Here is a 20,169-nt window from a genome sequence, read left to right on the forward strand (position 1 = left end):
AAAAAAAAAAAAAAAAAACAATGACCTCTTCTTTTAGTGGCTGGTTTTGACCGAGAAGCACACAAGTTCCTGACCTTTTTTGCCGTCAACTTCCTGAACCACTACATCGCCGTCACCTGCGCCATGGCATGCATTTCTGCGATTCGGAATTTCCCCGGAGCAAGTCTGCTTGCCAACTTGAACTACACGCTCCAGAGCATGGCCTGCGGCTTCTTCATCCAGCCCAACACGATCCCTGTCTACGTCCGCTGGCTGAAATGGATCACTTATACGTTTTACGTCTTTGGCTCCCTGTGCGGCAACGAGTTCGAAGGCAGCTTCTACGACTGTCCCACTAGCAACAACCCCAACGATCCAAACTGTCGACCGTACACGGGTGCCTTCATCATGGACGCGCTGGGATTCCCGAGAAACTGGGTTTGGAAGCCCATAGTCGCTCAGGTGGCATTTGTCATCTTCTTCTACGGCGCTGCTGGTCTCGGGCTGCGGTTCCTCAAGGCGGAGATGACCATCGCTCGGTCTCGTACCAGCGAGACGGATTTGTCGTTTGGCAAGGAGAAGATGAACGCGCGGTCCATCGCCGAGGTCAGGGCCATCGATGTCGGGCTGGACGATTTCACGCTCAACCTCGAGAAGAAGACGGCCTTGGGCAGGAAGCTCCCGACCAAGGTCATTCTCAACCCCGTCACCACGACCTTCAGGTCGGGGCAGATCAACGTCATCATGGGCCCCTCCGGGTCTGGCAAAACCTCGCTGCTCAACGCCATGGCTCTTCGACTCCGCAACACCATCGGCACAAAGTACCGACGCTCGGGCAAGCTCTCGTTCAACGGCGCCGAGCCCTCCGATGCCGTCATTCGGTCTTGCTGCTCCTACGTCTCTCAAGACGACGACGCCCTCTTGCCCAGCCTGACGGTGCGCGAAACTCTGCGGTTTTCTGCCGGCCTGAGGCTCCCGTCGTGGATGAGCAGAGAGGAGAAGAACAAGCGCGCGGAGGAGGTGCTGCTCAAGATGGGCCTCAAGGACTGCGCCGACAACCTCGTGGGCAACGATCTCATCAAGGGCATCAGCGGTGGAGAGAAGCGGCGCGTCACCATCGCCATCCAGATCCTCACCGACCCTCGCGTCCTTTTGCTCGACGAGCCAACCAGCGGCCTGGATGCCTTTACGACCCTGTCGCTGATGGAGCTGTTTGCCGGACTGGCCAGCGAAGGGAGGACCTTGATCCTGACCATCCACCAGGCTCGGTCCGACCTCTTCCAGCAGTTTGGCAACGTTCTGCTGCTGGCCCGCGGTGGCTCTCCCGTCTACTCGGGCCCGGCGGCGCAGATGGTGGAGTATTTTGCCCGCCATGGATACCGCTGCCCGGTCAACAACAACCCGGCCGACTATGCTCTCGATCTCATCACCATCGACCTGCAGCACGCCGAGAGGGAAGCCGCCAGCAGAGAAAAGGTCCAGAGGCTGGTTGAGGGATGGAAGACGTTCGCCGAGGAGCAAACGCGAAGACGGCTGGAGCAGGAAGACAAGGAAAAGGCAAAGGCAGGCGGAGGCGGCACCACTGCCAGCGGTGTTCTCGCCCCGTATCCGACCAGGCTGTCAGACATTCGCGAAGCCGAGGAGCCAAGATCCCCCTCCGAGTCTGGTGCGCCGCCTCCTTCGGGCCAGCAGCCAGGCGCCCGACCAGACCCAGACCCGGCTTTGTTCTCAACCACCTCGCACCGCCGCTCTTTTCACAAATCCAAGCTTGCCACGCCGGCCGAGCTGGGTGCCATGGTGCGCAAGCGAGCGAGCTTCTTCACGGCCTTTCCGATCCTGCTGCACCGCGCCACCATCAACTTTCGCCGGCAGCCGCCGCTGATGGTCGCCCGCATGATGCAGGTGCTCGGTCTCGGCATCATCCTGACGCTCTTCTTCGCGCCGCTCAAGTCGGACTACTATTCCGTCCAGAACCGGGCCGGCTTCGTGCAGGAGATTGCCGCCTTCTACTTTGTCGGGATGCTGCAGAACGTCGCCGTCTACCCGGCCGAGCGGAACTGCTTCTACTCGGAAGACGACGACGGCGTCTACAGCGTCGAGGCCTTCCTGGCCACCTACACGCTCCTGGAGCTGCCCTTTGAGCTCCTCAGCTGCATGTTGTTTGGCGTGCTTGCCGTCTTTGCCGTCGGCCTGCCGCACACGGCCGAGATTTATTTTGTCTGCACCTTTGTCTGCTTTGGGATTGTGAGCTGCGGCGAGAGCCTGGGCATGATGTTCAACACTTTGTTTTCCAACCACACCGGGTTCGCCATGACTTTGACCAGCGTTTTCCTCAGCATCTCAAACGCTATGGGTAAGTTTCTTTGGCCTTTTTTTTTTTTTTCTAGAAGCTGACACCAAAAAACAGGAGGAATCATGTCCATCGACATGCCCGAGATTTATGACGCCTTCAACCACATCAGCCCCGTCCGCTTCGCCGTCTTGGCACTGGCGCCCCACACGCTCAGGGGCGTCCAGTTCTCGTGCGAGGCCTCACAGCGTCTTCCCAACGGACGATGCATCATCTCGACGGGCGAGGACGTCTTGGATCTGTACAAGCTCAACGTCAACGGCACGTTGAATCTCGGACTGTTGATGGTTCTTGCGTTTGCGTATCGCGTTGTGGCATGGGCTCTGCTGAGGGCTGTGAGGACCAAGTGGAAATGAGGAACAAAAAAAAAAAAAAAGGTTTTCACTGTTTCCCCCCTCCCCCCCCGTCCCCCCCTTGTATATATGTATACTTTCTGAAAAAGGTTGGAAGTAAGGTGGTTGGGGACGGGGGATCTCATTGTACATCATTAACCCGTCTATATCATACTACTACTACCTTGTAATTCAACCCGGGAACTCGTAGCTGTTCCGTTATGCTGTACTGAGAGCTTCCTCTGCCGATGCTCCGGTGGGATGCCGTGCGAGGGACACATTTCCGCACCCGTCTGCTGCTGCGTCATCCTCTGCTGCGCCATCCTCTGCTGTGCCGTCCTCTGGCTTCTCCTCTCGGCATCGGCCCTCATGGCCGCTACCTGCTGCGCACTGGCCGGTAGGCCCAGCTCCCTCCGTCGTCTGCGTACGACCCTCATAGCCGCGACCGTCGCCGCGACCGCCACCGCCACCGCCGCCGCCAATATCAAAGCCACCACCACGGCCGTGGGTATCCCGCCACCACCACCCGCACTCTGGTTCTGGTTCGCACTGCTCCCGCCACCGGCGCCGTGGACGCTGCTGCTGCCGCCGCCGCCGCCGCCGCCGCCTACGCCGGGCAAAGCCGTCGACGACGCGACGAGCAGGTTCGGGCTGCCGACCGTGGGCAGGATGCGGCCGCCGAGCACGAGCGCGGCGTCCTCGCCCTGCTTGAAGCGCACCTGGATCGGGTACGCGACGTTGACCACGCCCGTGGTCTCGGCGGCGCGCGCCCCGCCCATGCCGATGCCGTCGATGGTCGTGGTCGCGACGGGCTTCTGCGCCGCCACGTCGTCGTACACGGTTATCACGAGCTGGCGCGTCGTCGCGATGCTCTCGCAGGGTTTGATCAGGTCGCCCGTCACGGCGGGGCATGCGTAGTCTGGTTGGGGTTCAGCGTGGGGGCTGGGGACAAAATAAAAAAAAAAAAAAAAAAAAAAAAAGGATCGACTCACTGCTCGGGCAGCAGAAGCGCACTATCTCGTCGCTCGCCGTCTTAAAGGCCGGGTGTGTGCCCTTAAAGTCGCACCTTTTGTACGCCGACGGACAAACTCCGGGGGAGTAGTAGCTCGTCACGTACGCCCAGTCCTCGGTGTAGGCTCCGCCCGGCGGGCAACACTTGTTGAGGGCGCATCCCTGCGTGATGTAGGCGTGTGGTGGACCCTGGCCCGTTGAGAGAAACGAAAAAGACAGAGTCAGCAATTACAGCCCCGCATCCTCATCTCACGGATAACGTTGGTGATGTGCGCGTACGAGTGCGGTTGTGGGGTGGTTGAAGCGTGCTAGGTCTTTGAGGCATTCTGGCGGGAACGAGGCCCGCGTGAGGGTGCCGAGGTTGGTAGAGCTTGTCCACCGCGGAAGCTCGACGACATTGTCGTTGTCGTAGGTCACCGTCGTCATGGTAGAGGGCAGCAACTGCGACGGCGAGACAGCGTGTGCCGGGTCACGCCGTGCTGACGACCTAACATATGGGATTGTGTTCTTTCCGGTGAACGTTTCCCTTTCTTTGTTTTTTGTTGTTGTTGCTTGTTTTCGATTTTCCCCTTAAAAAAAAACACACACAGTGGATGGACGGAAAATGATGAAAACAAAACAAAAAAAAAAAAAAAAGAAAAAAAAAGGGGAGGACAATAGGATCGATGGTGAAGAAAAAGAGAAACCGTTTCAGTCCCAAATCTACCTTAGTCTCGACGCCAAGGACCCAAGGTAGGCGAGACGGCGTCCAGGGACCACCAGGGTTCCGGACTTACCGCCGCTCTCCTTTGCTGTGTGGCGTCCGAGCTATGGGACTTTTCAAATCTCCAGAAAAGAAACCGCGCCATGCCACGCTGCTAAAAAGCAAATGAGCTAAAGAAGTAGCGACAGCATACGTCAGCACAATGCCCGGGTTTCTGAGACGCGCTAGAACACAACCGTCCTTGGCGCCGGCGTGATTTCCGCTGCCGTTTAGTGTCCGAAAGGCAATCTTAGGCGTCTCTGTTAGATCGAAGCGACCTTGATAACAAATCTTGTGTCACTTTTTGTAGACGTAGACCGAGGTTCCCTGATCCCAACCTGCTCACGGAAAAGGTGTTGGCTATCTCGGTGGTGCTCAGGGCCCTTTTGGAGGAAGTGCCTCGGCGAGACTCGAGTCGAGGTATGCAGAAACTGGCTGCGCAGGCCTGGCTCTTTCTGCCAGCTCAAACGGTTCGCCTGGAAAACATAGGTATTAGGTATGCAGACGCAGCAAGTGGCCGGACACAAATCCATACAACCAAGCCCACCCGTCCCCAAGCCCCTCTCCCATCAACGGACCGACCGCATCCTGAAATGGCCGAGGTCAACGGTATCCTGGTGGCAACACCGCCGCCGCCATCGGTTTGATCTTGTCGACCTTCTTTGTCTTTGAAAGATTCTATGTCAAATCAATAATTCGCAAAAAGGTTGGGATCGATGATGGTACGTAAAGCCCTTTGGACAAGAAAAGCTTTTTTTTTTTTTTTTTGGTCACGAAGCACAGTCGTGTACTTGTTGTTGTTGTTGACTTTTTTCCTGATACCTTGTTGGGAACATCTATAAAGTTCCCGACGCATTGTGATACCGCGTTGTACGATTTATGGAGCGTAGGATGAATAAAAAAAACAAAAATCTAGGTGGGATTAATCAAGAGGCCGATAGCGTAGGCGATAATGACATGACAGCAAAGACTTGACGCTTTATTACTGGGATTGCTTAGCTCGCAGACGGACTTCCTAGCACGGCAGTCAGTCCAATCAACATGAGGGAGGCCTGCACTGGGTGCTTAATATCCTTTAAAATCGATCAAGTTGGACAAACTGCATATGCCTACCTCGGTTCTAGATGAGGAAGCTAAGTATCTACATACTATCACCGGCTCAATGAGTAGTGGCACATGGACCATGGTATCATGTGCTGCATTCCCTGACCAGTCCGAGACCTTGTGCGATGTGCCATACTTTGCTTGATAAATGAAACAATAGGGATTTCGTTCAAAGTGATAAGGCGAACTTGCGGAATTGTAATTGGAAGGAAAACCGAGTTGAAGTAAAGAGCAATCTAAAAGAGAGTGGTGACTTTGACACGTAGAAACATAGTTAAGCCAAGTCTAAATAATTGAACAGTAAAGTAAACGAGCGTGGTAGCGTTTATACGCCAAAACAAGATAAAACCAAATGTTGAAAAGAACAAAAAGGAATTAATCAAAATTTCATCCAGCCCTCGTTCAGGCAATATCTGTTTCTTTTCTCGTAATCCGGGAACCTCCGTTGAACCTCTTCTGATGCCAAGCAACGGCCAACTCTATGAACCAGTTCGTTTATTACTTCTTTGTTCGTGCGGGTCGCTGACCTCCGATGCATTTCAGGGGTACCGATCTCGTTCTTCCTCTGAAAGACATGAATGTCTTCGGTGTTTGTAGTAACTGCAGGAAGCGCGACAGCGGCGCTAACCAGTGTAACAAAACTGAGGATGACGGAAGTCTTCATTTTGAAAATGTTTGTTATTTGGAGTGTGAGGACTGTAATGAAAGTAGGAAAAAGAATTGTGAGCAAAATGTGAAAAGTATAGCAGAAGGCTAAGTTCAATCGAGGGTGCCGAGTGATTGTATTGTTGACATGCTTAAGAATAGTACTTTGACTAAAAGGTGCTATTGATTAGGAGATAAACTCCCCATTTATGTAATTATTGTTTCACCATGTTTAATATGTTGCCTATTCTATTGAATAGCATATTGACTGCTTTTACCATACGCATATACACTTACTCATAATCCTTATATCAAATTATAAAAGAGTTTTATTTATACATAAGAAATATATGTTTTTGATTATAAAGTTAAGGGGAAAGTAATGCGCATGTAATATTAGTCAGCAATTTAATAAATCTTTTATTTATTCAACGCAAACTAAGTTACTAGTTAAAGCGAACTGATTGATTTTGATAAAATTAATATAGGGGTTTATTTATATTTTGAAAGTATTCACCATAAAAAATAAAATTAAAATGGAGCTGCCACCAAAACGATCCCAGAGAGACGATGCTATATATAGGGGCGATTTTATTAGAAGATTTAAAGCCAAGTGTGAAGAAAAAAGAAAGGCATACAGTGCCAATCGCGTACACGCGCCTGAGCGAAGAAATAACAGGCGAACCCTGTCGCCTTTGTCAGCTTAGGTGGAGCGAATTACGGTTGGCAGTCACCCAGGCACGCCACTCCGTAATAGAAATAATATATTCGTAATGCTAACTAACTAATTTGAAGATTCTTTAATTTCTGTAATGTAACCTTTTATACAAACTCAAGCAATCCGATCAATGTCAGTAAAGTTTTTGTAACTGTTAATTTATAGGGGTGGTTGTTTGAGTGCTACAAACGGCTAAATAACCCGGAAATGGAGGCCTTTGGTAGTTCAAAGGCTCATCCCTGAAGTCCAGAGCTCCACAGAACGTGGCCCAATTGCGGCTTTGCAATGTACCTGTGGGTCCATATCATTTTATCTACGGGTTTTCAAACGAATCCCAGTCTTATTTTTATATTTATATATAGAAATATTTATATATAGAGTCAGTATTTTAATAATCAATAATTTGTGCGGGTTTTTCATCTTTTCGCTTTAAAAATTATAAAGAATTATTTAGGGGCGTTTTATAGTACGTTTTGTACAGCTCAATTGGATTTGTCATTATATAATTTTTATTTACTTAATAAAAAATAATTACACCTATTTTTAGAACTTGGAGTATTTCCATGAATATGAGTGCTGTAATCGTATAAAAGGTAGTTTCAAAAAGCGTTTTGTGATAGCTATAAACACGGCAGATATAGTGCATATTGAAAGGCTGATTGAATGATTATAAAAGATCAAAGTTAAAAGCAATATAACCATTTCAGGGGGCTGACCCTTTCAGGAACGCCGAGTCTAATTATTTATTATTAATTACAGCAAACAATTAAATGTGGGCGTTGAAATAAAAAACTAACAAAATAAAATACAATATTCAAATAGTATTAAAACTAAACTTGGTATTAGTACGCACTGTGCCTAAAAAATGCCAAAAAATTCGGAATTTATAACGCATTTTACTTTATATTTTTGCAATTTTTATTTATTTTATCATTTTAATACTGAATTTCGTTCGGTGCACCCTGCAAAGCAGGAGGGGTCTAGGCTGAGCACTGAGACTAGGGTTTCGGAATGCCTTACTACCCGCCACGACTCCACAAAGTTCGCCCATCCTCACACGCACGACGGAACGGTCGGCGTTGTCTGACTCGAGCCGGATGGCGCCGTGCCGGTCCAGCTGCACCTTTGCCTGTTTCCGCCAGTCCGCCTCGAGCTCCAAGCCCGTCGTGTATGCGTCAACCTTGCAGGGGTGCAGGGTGCTACCCAGACTGCCCAAGAACCGGGGTACGTAGCGCGCGAAGAATGCCCGGGTGGTGCTCGCGGACGCGCAGATGACGCAGCCGGCAAGCTCGCCGTGCATCCACGAGAGCTCGTTGGAGAGGCCGTGGGTGTATTCGCTGCTGTTGAAGAGCTGAATCTTGAGGTAGCAGCAGTAGGCTGCGATGCAGATGACTCCTGTTGCGTTTCGTCTTTTGTGGTTAGTAAATTAAAGTGACCAAAAGCTATGCTTGAGTTGCTTGAAAGATACAAAAGGAATAAAAAAGGAACTGACGATTACCGCCGCCCATTGCAAACAACAACAGTAGAGATATCTTCTGCACTGCTGGCAATCTGCAGAGGCAGAACAATCCTCAAGGGCACTGGCAAGATGACCACATCCATAATGACATTTGAAATGCTGGCCGCGAGGTAAAAGGTAAAACATGGGCTTGTCGACGCACCTGGCCGTCGACATGGCCTCGAGATCCCAGTGCGCATGGAACGGCTGGTAGCCAAAGATGCTGACGCCTGCGTATATGATAGCGTAAACGGCAAAAGCTGCGATCAAAACTTGCAGTACAATCCGGTAGGTGCGGTCCGGGGAGAGGTTGAGATAGAGAACGAGAAGGGAGAGCTGGGCGATGTCGGCGGACAGCATGTAAAAGATGTTGACGGGGAGCGCCCACTTCAGCAGGTCGACGTACTCGGCCGTAGTGACTTGCCAGAAATGTCGACCGCAGCCACCGTGGGCAATCACTAGACCGAGCCACATGACGATAGTTAGCTCTATGATTCTCACATGGAAATTGTAGGTGGATCTGAGAACTAGACTAGATCTAGTGTTCACTTGTCAATATGAACTACTCCCCAATTTCTTTATGGTGCAGCCAAAAAAGGCCCAGCTGCTGGCCATTGCGGCACCTGCAAGATCTTGAAATTGTTAGCCTTGTGCAAAAGTGAAAAATCGCCGACGATGGCCTACAGTCATCCCATCGCAAGGCAAGCCTGGTCAAGTGGACTCGGGTGTAGATACGAAGCAGGTAAACAAGCATAGCGACAGAGAGCACTGCAGCTCCCACGGTCTTCTTAGTGGTGACCAACAAGCTAGCTGTCCACCTGTCCTCGCCTGCAGGCGGATCTCGCATGTACTCTTGGCTGGACACGAGTGCTTGCTGGTTCTTGATTACTGTTCGTAGATTCTCTGACGACTTGAATGCACAATCACTAGGTTCAAAATGACTTTCTGGCCAGCAAAAGATTAAAGTCAATGTATTTACGCAATTCCGTCGTTTCACAGCCGTTATGATCACTTATCTCGGTGGTTGAAACCATATTCAAAGTTTCAAACTGCGCTGATTACAAGGGAGAGACATTTGTATAGGCGTTTGCCAGGTTAGAGACCAACCAGGTAAGGTGCGATATGCGGAAGTGTGATTGTACGCCCTGAGTTTGGCAAATCTTATCGTTACCGTACTGATTTGTTTTGATACATCAGGTGCCATGCCTACACAAATTGATAGAAAGTATTTTGGCCCATGTCGGTAATTGTCGCATGCGGGCAAAGTCACTCCTCATTGCGGATGTGACGAAAAACAAAACGAAGAAAAGCAAAGCCGGCGCACATGGATGTTGTATGTCCATCCGTGACGACGAACAGAGCGCAAGGGTTCCAAGACAGCCGGGACCAAGCTCCGGTGTGGAGGCCGCACCCAAAGAAATTGAGAGCTCACCCGACACCATGGTAATATTACATCCGTTCCTTGGAGGCGGCAACTCGCATATGGTGTGAAATATGCTGCATCTCATCACCCGATCTTCATGAACCCTGGCACACCTCGCGGCCCATGCCGCATGAAAGGACCGGAGCCCGACACCCATGACCCCTTGAGAGCTGCAAATAGGCGGGATCGATAGAGCCGGGATTGCCGTGACCTCTGCAGCTGCGATCTTTGCGAGACTTTTTGAGTCAAAGCAAACGCTTCATCATAGCAGAATCACAGGCAGCCAAATCCGGTTGCGAACAAAAGAAAATTGTCTGGTTGACAAGGGATCCTAATCTAAATGATTTAAGTTAGCTGATGGGAGATTACCATGGCTTCCGAACAGCCTCAGTCTACATGTACAAAGCAGACCACAAATAATGTAATGATCAAGTATTTGTCAACGGTCCGCCCTCTCGCCCTGTTCAGTCTCTCCTCCTGTCCCGTCTTGACACCAATTCGCTTCTTTCCCACAGGGCACCTACTGTTGCAGCTATATTTACCGAAGTCACTGGCATTAGTCATTGACGGGAGCTTTCGTCTTTTGGCTGTGTTGTCTAGTGCAATAGTTATGAGCCCGGGAGGGAGTACCCCCGGATTCGATCAATTGCGCCTGGGTTCGAATCCTGGGAAAGGAAACCTGTAACTTCCTTTGTATTGCTGAAGCCCTATAGACCACCCCAAAAAACGTACGTTTTACGTAAGCAAGTCGCGACTTGGTTAGGTGTACCCAGAGGTATGAATGGCATAAAGATGCATTCCGCAGCCGCACCCAGAGAAGGTGTTATTGGTACCGCCAGCGGACTGGGGGGTGTGTTGCAGGCTATATTTACCGAAGTCACTGGCATTAGTCATTGACGGGAGCTTTCGTCTTTTGGCTGTGTTGTCTAGTGCAATACCTACCCCACCCCCCCACAACGCGACCCGCATCTTGCAGGTTTAGCGGTTCTTCTTCTTCTCTGCGCCCTCCTCCATCCGACTGACGCCCGCAATCGTCTTCTCGCGCCAGTACCAAGTCCCCGCGTACATGGCGCCGGGTCCCACGAGCGCCAGCGCAGCGGGCACGGCCAGGGCGACGCGGCAGGCCTCGCGGGTCGTCACGTACCCCATCCTGCGCACCTCCAGGACGCTCCACAGACACCAGACGAGCAGCGCGGCGGCCAGGGTGAGCAGGTCCCACTTGAACAAGACGAAGGCGACGTCGACGGCCGACCTTCCGCGGTGCCACGCCGAGGCGTCCGGGCCCCACGGCAGCGGGACGCGGAGGAACGTCTCGGCGAGGGACAGGGGCGCGGGGCCGGACCAGGACGCCGCGATGTGCCCCACCACGCCGACGTGCAGCGCCGCGGTCAGCACCAACATTGCGCCGTACGCCCGCAGCAGGTGCGGCAGGTCCCTGTTGCGGTAAATCTCGAACCGCGCGTCGTCCCCGGCGCTCTTTGCGGACCTGGTGGCGCCGCGGTGGGCCCGCAGCACGTGCGCCATGCCGGCGGCCAGCGGGCCCGGGATCAGCGGCGAGATCTGCCAGACGGTCGTGAGGTCGAGCCAGAGGGACGGCTGTGAGCGCTGCGGCGTCAGCATCAGCACCGTGGGTACCACGAAGCCGAGGATCGTCGCGGGGAGCACCGTTCGGGCCAGATCGGCGTCCACGACGCGGCTTGAGGGTCGGTGGACAATCGGGCCGATGCCGATGAGGAGAGTGATAAGAAAATAGAGTGGGCCGGTGCGGGCCACGGACAAGAGCTGGCATGCCAAGGCGAATATGCTTGGCCTGGATTTTGATTTGTCGTACGTCAGTTGGGTGTTTTCCACATCCTTGTCGGCTCAGCTTGGACAAGAGAAAAGTAGGGACGAGAGAAAAAAAAAAAAAAAGAAAAAAAGAAAAAGAAAAACAGGCGAGCTGCTTACCACGTCAGTATGGTGCCCCGAATAGTTTGTTGATTTCCCCTCCTATTGGCCTCCACAACCCAGATCAAAATCAGTGGCGCCAGCATCGGGAGGAAGTATACCATCTGGAGGTACTGCTCAGGGATGGGGCTAGTCAGTCCCATGGCAAAGATCTTGGTGAGCGCAAGCAGGATCTTGTCGACGATTGGGTTGGAGGTAAAAACGGTCCTAAAGGGCTGGGCCAAGAAAGTATCTGGGAGGTCGCTGATGTGCACAATTCCATGGCCCGCCATCAAGACCAAGGCGCCCATGACCAGCGCAACCACGAGCCTGGGCAGGCGCAAGCTCTGGATAGGCTTGGCCGGCAGCTCATCGGTAAAGGGGATAAAGTGCGGACGGAAGGGCACGGGGAGGCGTTCGACCCGCACCGCGTCGGCACATCCAACCACCTGCGGCTCGCACATCTTCTCGACTGAAAGCATATAAGGGACTAGAAGCGTCATGTGGAAGCCGAAAAAGCCCTCTGGTGCGTTCATTGCCTGCTGTTTCCTGGCAGCCGCCATCAACGCTTCGGCCCGCTTGTGTCGGACACTATCTACCTCCCGGAACACGGCCTCTATGTCGGAGGCGGAGAGCCGGGACGAACCGCTGAGCCGGTCGAGCGCCGGGCCGAGCGCGTTGGCGACCGCGGCTGCGCTCTCTATAGCGCTGTTGCCTCCTTGTCCCGAGATCGGGTTGAGCTGTTTCGCGAGGGTTTCCGTCAGGTTAGCTTTTTTTTTTTCTATTTTATTCTTTTTTGCCGTGGTTCGTTTGTTTGACAAGACAAGAACATTTGCAAGTTGTTTGATACCTTGTGAGCAGCATCACCGATGGTTATGATGCGGCCGCAGTGCCACTTCTCAAAGACATGCTCGTGGAGCGCAGTCATGCCCATCGAGCTGTACCCGTCTACGAGCTCACCAAAAGTGCAATTCGGAAGGACGAGCTCGTCGCTGTATTGCCGAGCCAGCGCACGGGCGTCCTCGTCGCTGTATTTTGGCGTCTTGTCGCCCCAGAGCTTCTCTGGGAGCTTGACAAATAGAAAATAGTAGACGCGGCCGCCCGGTCCACCAATCAACAGGTAGGAATGTGCCCGACCGACCACGTAGGCACTTTTCCCAGCGGGCATTGCTTTGTGTGGCTTGGAAATCCCAAAAAGGCACTTGTGCTCGATGGGGAGTTCTGTTGGTGTGATGAGAATTAGTGGTCGTCTCGCTTGGCCATGATGATCATGGTTTGAAAAAAAAAAAAAAAAAAAAAAAACGAGATGATGAGATTCTCACGCTTCATCGAGTCGCTTCCGGGGAAATATCCGGGGGATGCCTCTGCCGCATTGCGCCACATCTCCTGGCGGACAGTGCTCTTGATACCATCGGCGCCGATAACAATATCGCCGTGGTATATGCTACCGTCTTTTGTTTCGACGCTGGCCCCGGCGTCAGACGTCGTAACCTTGACGACGCGCTTATTCAAAAACAGGTTGCCTTTATTCTTCAGTGTGCCGTAAAGGGACTGTAGCAGCTTTTGTCGGTCGGCAAAGTTGATAACCGTGCCAAACCTGAATGTGAGCGCCGAGCGGCATGTTAGCCTAGGCGGGTTCATTCCCAGGGCAGTTACAAAAAGGGGGCGGTGGGTGAACAGGCAAGTAGGTAATAGGGGGCACGGTATATCTGCTCGGATTGACTGGGTTCCTGACCTTTCGGATGTGTGTCTATCCCATAAATCATAACTGATGAGCTGTTTCCCGCCGGTCCTCGTCATGGCCGCAACCGATGCGGGGGGAACACCCTCAGCCCACGACTCCATGACGCCAATCTGGTCAAGAATCCTCAAGCCGTTGGGCAACATTCCGATGCTGGCACCAACTTGGGGCGCCCAGTCGTCGTAGGCCTCGAGCAGGACATATTCGATACCAAGCTGCTCGAAAATGTTGGCGAGGGTCAGGCCCGACACGCTTCCACCGACGATTACTGCCTTGAAGTTTTTGGACGGCACAGGGTTGGCAGCCATAATCGTCTTATCTCCCATGCCGAGTTGGAATTGTGTCAGACGGAATTGTCTGCCTGTTTGGATGAATTGATCCCTGGAAAAGTAGAGGAAAAAAGAAAAGATGACATGAGCCTAAAATTCGTCCAGGTCGATATGAGGTTGGTTGCATTCGAGACGAAGTTGGCATTCCCCCCCTGTGTTATATTTGCAATGCTTCTTTGGTTTTTTTGTCGGCGTTTGATTTGCCATGTGCGCGTCTTCTCCGGGCGCATTTCTGGGCAAAATTCCGTCTTGGCTCCAGCCATGCTCGGTTCGACTTTATTCTCTCTAGTTCAGGATCCTGCAATTTTGTATCTTTTTGCCCTCTATTCTTCCCGGGGTCCTCTCTACCTTACTCCACAATAGGCACCAGACATCGAACTCATTTCTTTCCTGTCCCATAAATTCCCTTCCCGTTGTGGTTGTGTGCTCCGCCGGGCCTGTACAGAACCCCGACTCCGCAGCCGGGGGATTTTTTTTTTTTTTTTTTGTGGAAGTTGATGAAGCTGGAACAAGCCGCCCTCTCAGCATCACATTGATCCACGTGTACCCGGAAAAAAAGATCCAAAACTGTAGTTAGCTTATCAATTTTGGGCCAGATATTCAAGACAAAGCAAAAATGGAAACTTCAAAGACAAGAAACCGGGTAACCGTCTCCAATGGCTGAAATCGAATGCGGGGGTTATTCGATCCTTCGATGCAGGTTATCGGGCCATCGGCTAACTGTTCATACAGTCTAGCGACTCCAATCTAGCGATTCCAGTCGAGCTTAGCACTCGTCGGGTAATTCGGAGTGGAATCTCACCCTATACCCACCCATGGCATGGCCAGTGATTCGTTACCTGCAATCGTGGATGTGCATTGTTATCAGCCAGCTTTTGATAATCGCATTTGGAGGATGCGTGCGACCTGCAGGGCAAATTAGCCACGTTTTCAGCCCCGTTTTCGACCGTGTGTTTCATGCAAACGTACCGATATAGACTAGCTGAGCTTTGTATCGGTGCAAGGCGAGGGTGAAGACCAAATAGGTATGTATATACGTCAGCGTCGACTTGGCACCTGATAAGGACCCGAACGTTCTCTTCACATTTAGTTATGGGGTTCTGAGGGAATCACGGAATCTCTTCAAGCTCCGGCTCTTACCATCTTGAATCGCCTATCAGGGTTGCAGCACAGGCATTGATTAACAAACGGTACTTGATATCATGCCTAAGTGGGCTAATCTAGTACTGTTGAAGAATCACGAGGAGCTGCACAATTGCGACGAACAGTGAATCAAAAACAACCGGCTGGCCATTAAGACATCATCAGAATTAGATGTGGAAACTTGGACTCGAAATGACGGGTACATACAAGAGGATGTTTCCCTCGTGTGGTATATGTGGCGACTGAATCTCACTTCTTATTGTGGTATCGGCCTTGCAACGGTGGTGGACAATGATTATAAGGCATGAATTATATAACTTAATATGGTATCTTAAAACAAAGCCAATATATCCTGACTCGCGCGCAACAAAATTACCAACCACCTACCCGAGATCCAAAATGATTCCTATTCTGCTGGCATCGGCACGAACCCGACAGCCTTCCACGCTCTGCCGTCCCAGTGAACCTGCTTGAGCTTGCCCCCCTCCTGGAAAAAACATCTGCTCATCAAGTCGTTCTCGGCGACGTTCCTCTCGACACCGTCGTACCTCGCTATCGAGTTTGTCAGGCACTCCAGCTGCGAGTCGCCATCCATCCCATCAAAGACGGGGTCCGTCTCGGGGCCTTCCCAACTATCGGTGTCGCTCAGGTCGCCGGTCCCGTCGCGCTGCGTCAGGATCTGGACCTTGCCGTCGGCGTCCCGATAGAGCAGCTTCGTCGTCACCAGCGGGCGGTTGTCGGGCCGCGAGGAGAAGCCCGCGATGGGCGCCTTGTCGGGCACGCTTATCCGGGAGAGGACGGCCTCCCTGGTTTGGTTTTCTGCGCTGCGGTCGAATATGCCGAGGTTGCCGTCGCGCGTCCGGTAGACCAGCCGCAGCTCGGGAGCCCGGAACACCGTCTTCATCGGAAGGGCCACGATCGGAGTGCCCGGGCTGACGCCGCCCGGGGGCTCGACGGTCATGGCCGTGAAGTTCTTCTTCTCCTTGTAGTCCTGGATCAGGTGGGTCAGCTTGGCCCCGTTGGAACCGCTGCTCTCCTCCCAGACGCTGTGCGGCCAGAGGTACTTCATCTTGCCGCCTTTGCCGACCTTGTTCTCGAGGCCCGTGTACGTCGTGGCCCTGGTGCCCCAGAGGGGGTAGGCGGGGCCCCAGTCCTGCATGGCTATCTTGCCCTCGTTGGTGACGAAGAGGACCTGCTCCCAGGGCACGGGTCTCGCCGACGACTCGGACCAGGCCACCGCGGCGGCCAAAGGAGTGCCTTCCATGGGCGGGTCGCTCCTCCGCTCTCTGTTCGGCCTGACGCCCACCTCGATCGGCTTGGACCACGCCCCGTAGCTTGTGCTGTAGAGCGAGTAAAAGATGTTGCCGCCGTTGGGCTTCTGGTAGTAGACCCGCATCTCAAAGTCCCTCTCCACCTCCGACGGGCGCCAGCTGGTGACTGAAATGGAGGAGCCCCTCTGCATGAAGCCGCCCGCGCCTGTCGTGTCGTTTTGGCTGACGCTTCCGCCGTTGGCGCCCTCTCCAAGCCTTGCCTCCAAGGCCGCGATGCGGTCGCGGGTCCTGTTCTCCGTCACCTGCCATCCGACGATGCCCGAGACGACGCCGGCGATGATGACCGCGGCGATGGCGCCGACCATGAAGCCAATCTTCTTCCCCCGCCGCTCGCCGACGTTGCCTTCGTTGTGGACAGGTACCGCTTCGTGTATCATGCGGGGCGTGGTGGGATACGGCGTCTTCGACTCCCATGCAGACGTCCTTTCCGCGGCACTGTCGGCGGCGTTGGGGTAATTGTTCGCCGAGGCATGTTGGCTGTGCGTCACGGAAATGGGTGCATCATATGCCGACTGGACCTCCAGGTTGTTGTGTTGGGGAGCTGCTACCTCGAGCCCTTCGTGGTATGCATTGCTCCCCGGCGTCGACTCGGATGGACTTTGGTATCTGTGGATCATTTTTTTTCGGCGCTGGTCGAAGATGGGGAGAAAGACAAAAAAAAAAAAAAAAAAAAAAAAAAAAAAAAATGATCAAAGCCAGGCAACTACTCAACAAGTGTGAAAAGAAAGGATGATCCGGTTAGATAAATGCGCAAAATGCAGACTTCGCCAAGTCCTTTGTGCTTACTGTGGGACCAAGGCTGTCGGCCCGTCACACGGAGGGGCACCGCTAATCTAAGAGCTCTGTTTGAGACCAAGACAAGAAAGAAATCATGGGTAATGAAATAACACGTCTTGGCCTTGCAGTCTCCTTTTGTTACACATCTCAAAAGATCAAATCATTGGCTACAACAAAAGCACCTGGACGGCACGACTCCATTCCGGCTAAGGCGTCCAGCGCGCAAACCAGACCCCAAAAAACGCGTAAAGGGATGATCATGTTCAAAAAGAGGATATGAGGTAAGATGTCAAACCAAGATTGCGCCTTGGTCGACTTCCAAACTTTTTACAGTGATTCGCCCTTTCACAGATCACTGCCCACCCTGGCGCCTCCCCAAGCCTCGAGGTGTGCAGTTTAATTGGGTCCAACAGGAGCGAAGCTGACTCTTGGCGTTCTTTGGCTTTTTGGGGGGGTTTTCTATTTTAACAGTCGGATAACACGGCTTTTTCAGAGCCTAGGCAACTCGTCAAGCGTGGGTCTGTCTGGCGCAGCTTCAAATGTCAGAACTTTTTTCGATTTGGAGAAGGAGGCACAAATCCATGGCCAGAGATTGCTGTGGCGATGGGGCCGACTGACTCCTTGACACCTTGTAGGGCCATAGGAACTACGCCATGGCGTGCCTTACCCGTCTTGGCACGGAAGAAATCCCATCAATTCAGCCCATCGAACTAGAGGGGTTTGATGAAACATGCGTGATGTGCCGCTGGTCGACTGATTGCATATCTGCTCATTGTCCACATAAGTTCTTGTATGTGACTTTCTTTGACTCGTTTCTTTGCAATCGATGGCCGACTACAACAATGTATTCTTCCTTTGTCCTCCGACCACATTTAGACAATGGCAGCACTGAAGGAGTATTTGCCGGACTTTTGTGACAAAGGATGAACAAGTATATATAAGCTCCATTCAAGTCGGGTGATGCTGCATTGTAGAAGAGGTAATTATCATCAAACCCTCGAATCGCCTTAGACTTGGCTTGCGCTTTGGCTACAATTATCAACAAACAAGGTAAGAAAGACAAAAAAACCGTCGGCTTTACTAAATTTAACAAATCATCCGTCACCATGGTTATCAAGTATGGCCACATGTTCAGGGATAGAAAGGGCGATGACTACCTGTTCATCAACAACCTAGCCCAAGGTTCTTTCCAGCTCGCCCAGCGGGTGCTGCACCTGCGCACCGGCCGGGTTGTCGTCCGCAAGATGTGCATATCAGGTCGGTACAAGGACAACAATGAGAATTGGGACGCCGGGCTTGCTGCTCAGCTCAAGAGGACCGAGTGGGCCTCCATCGAGGGCGTCGAACCTCCGCGCTTCGCGCGACTGATATCGGCTAGGCCGTCTGCCGTGGACTCGTTCTGGGAGCTGTACAACTGCGGCAGCATCGTGGACATTGAGGAGATGTGCGTGATGCAGCGGGTGCTCATGTCGCCCGGCTTCCTGATGAGGTACGTCGGCCAGGTCCTCAGCTCGCTCGTCCACCTCTACAGCATGCCGTTTGACGTGGTCCACAACGACCTCGACTTCCGCAACGTCTGGGTGCACCTGCCCGCCCAAGGCCCGCCGGACTTTTACATTGGGGACTTTGGAGAGGCGCTCATTGACCTCAAGCCGGGCAACGGCAACCACTGCGCCGACATCCGGCGGTTCAACAGCTTCTTTGCGACTCTGGACCAGGACCGGACGCTGCGGGGTTCGCCGAGCAGCACCGACCGTTGGAACCTGCTTGCGCTCAAGGAGATTGTCAACAAGCTGCATGAGCAGTGCGTGAGCGAGATTCCGTTCGAAGCCGGGACCGTCAAGGACCTGATTCCTTTCCTCAAGACTGCGATCGCATCCGTGTCGCAGCTTGAGGCCGCTCACAGCAGCGCCGGGAAGCCCGTGCTCGAGCCCGAGTTTGGACGACTCCTCAAGCAGCGGACCCAGGCTGTCATCCCGCCCAAGAACGGCTACTGGCAGGGCCAGCCGCTATTGCACGGCACCATGCAGGAGATCAAGATGGCGAGTGGAATCCGAGGTCCCTGGTACATGGCCGAGGTCGATCCATGGTCACAGCACGTGTCGAATATTGGCAGAGACACCCGTGGCTGATGAGCGTTTGCGAGTATTGACACGATGCTCGTCCAGGTAAGTGTAACCTATATATCGTGGATAGTTTCAGTCTAGCCGAGTTTTGAAGTAATAATTGCAATTCTGCACTTTTGTTTTTGCTCAAACCGTTTTTTTTTTTTTTTTTTTTTTTTTTTTTTCGACATCCTCCCAATGTGCACAAAATAGTTACTCAGGACGATTGTGGCTTAGACTGTCAGAGTATGACGACATGGCGTTCACTAGAAAAAGCGCTAATTCAAGGGTAGGTGGAGATGGCTGCAGGGGGTGCAAAGTATTGCCACTTGAGGAACACGAATAATTGAAATGGTTGTTCATCTGATGTCAGTTTCTTACTCAATACTGCATTAGCGGTCAACAAGTAGGAAAAGGTACGAGGTAGGTAAAATCGTCGGATGAATTTTTTTCGATGTCAGATGCATGAATGCAGGCGGGTATCCACCCGTCATACAAGCTGCCAAAGAACAAACGGATGAACCAATACTTGTCCTGGACCGCCCCTGAATTTTGGAATTCGCTCCATAGCTGCCGTTATGGAAAAAACAAGAAAGGCGAGATTGACGGGATCCAGATCTTTGAGGCTGAGCACCGAAAACAATCATGGGAAAGCCCCGGTTACTAATGGCCAAATCCCTGCCAAGTGGATGCGCCGAGCCGGGACGTGGCTTCATTACGAGCAAGAACGAGCCCGGCATCCTTGTTTTTCTTCTTTTCGCCCAGGTTCGAGAACCACTGAATGTGCGGGGCGGTACTTTCGGCGCATATCGATAATCTGAGAATCTTGGTACCCTCAATCTTTTCGCCGCCTGTCAGGTCCCTTTGGTGCACTTTATTTTAAAGGGCAGCCATGGCCGTCCGGGCGAACAATCTTACTGCCTTCTTTTCTTTCTCATCCCAACTTGCTTTCGCTTTTTGTGGTGGTAAAATTATTCTTTTTCCTGTCCAGTTTGCTCTGTGACGGCCGTCATTC

The 20,169-nt window shown here is 52.4% G+C and overlaps 7 protein-coding genes across 7 annotated transcripts; 2 read left to right on the forward strand and 5 right to left on the reverse strand.

Moving 5' to 3' along the window:
• Positions 1-39: 39 nt before the first annotated feature.
• PpBr36_04818 (uncharacterized protein) lies at positions 40-2,685 on the forward strand (the record flags this gene model as incomplete). The annotated part of the gene is made up of 2 exons (XM_029891977.1): positions 40-2,332; positions 2,387-2,685. Exons 1-2 carry the CDS (start codon positions 124-126, stop codon positions 2,683-2,685), a joined length of 2,508 nt encoding a protein of 835 aa, XP_029750511.1. The 5' UTR covers positions 40-123.
• A 140-nt stretch (positions 2,686-2,825) lies between these two features.
• Positions 2,826-4,098, reverse strand: PpBr36_04819 (uncharacterized protein; the record flags this gene model as incomplete). Its single annotated transcript, XM_029891978.1, has 3 exons — positions 2,826-3,580; positions 3,654-3,861; positions 3,952-4,098. 3 exons carry the CDS (start codon positions 4,096-4,098, stop codon positions 2,826-2,828), a joined length of 1,110 nt encoding a protein of 369 aa, XP_029750510.1.
• Positions 4,099-5,897: 1,799 nt separating this feature from the next.
• On the reverse strand, positions 5,898-6,182 carry PpBr36_04820 (uncharacterized protein; the record flags this gene model as incomplete). Its single annotated transcript, XM_029891979.1, has 1 exon — positions 5,898-6,182. The coding sequence occupies one exon, from the start codon at positions 6,180-6,182 to the stop codon at positions 5,898-5,900; it is 285 nt and encodes a 94-aa protein (XP_029749613.1).
• A 1,523-nt stretch (positions 6,183-7,705) lies between these two features.
• PpBr36_04821 (uncharacterized protein) lies at positions 7,706-8,853 on the reverse strand (the record flags this gene model as incomplete). The annotated part of the gene is made up of 3 exons (XM_029891980.1): positions 7,706-7,711; positions 7,939-8,290; positions 8,543-8,853. The coding sequence occupies 3 exons, from the start codon at positions 8,851-8,853 to the stop codon at positions 7,706-7,708; spliced, it is 669 nt and encodes a 222-aa protein (XP_029749614.1).
• A 1,927-nt stretch (positions 8,854-10,780) lies between these two features.
• On the reverse strand, positions 10,781-13,777 carry PpBr36_04822 (uncharacterized protein; the record flags this gene model as incomplete). Its single annotated transcript, XM_029891981.1, has 5 exons — positions 10,781-11,612; positions 11,750-12,468; positions 12,579-12,949; positions 13,051-13,325; positions 13,464-13,777. The coding sequence occupies 5 exons, from the start codon at positions 13,775-13,777 to the stop codon at positions 10,781-10,783; spliced, it is 2,511 nt and encodes an 836-aa protein (XP_029749615.1).
• Positions 13,778-15,347: 1,570 nt separating this feature from the next.
• On the reverse strand, positions 15,348-16,889 carry PpBr36_04823 (uncharacterized protein; the record flags this gene model as incomplete). The annotated part of the gene is made up of 1 exon (XM_029891982.1): positions 15,348-16,889. One exon carries the CDS (start codon positions 16,887-16,889, stop codon positions 15,348-15,350), a length of 1,542 nt encoding a protein of 513 aa, XP_029749616.1.
• A 1,266-nt stretch (positions 16,890-18,155) lies between these two features.
• On the forward strand, positions 18,156-19,181 carry PpBr36_04824 (uncharacterized protein; the record flags this gene model as incomplete). The annotated part of the gene is made up of 1 exon (XM_029891983.1): positions 18,156-19,181. One exon carries the CDS (start codon positions 18,156-18,158, stop codon positions 19,179-19,181), a length of 1,026 nt encoding a protein of 341 aa, XP_029749609.1.
• Between the last annotated feature and the right edge of the window lie 988 nt (positions 19,182-20,169).

This window comes from Pyricularia pennisetigena, chromosome 6 (assembly GCF_004337985.1).
Source record: "Pyricularia pennisetigena strain Br36 chromosome 6, whole genome shotgun sequence".
Classification (NCBI taxonomy): domain Eukaryota; kingdom Fungi; phylum Ascomycota; class Sordariomycetes; order Magnaporthales; family Pyriculariaceae; genus Pyricularia; species Pyricularia pennisetigena.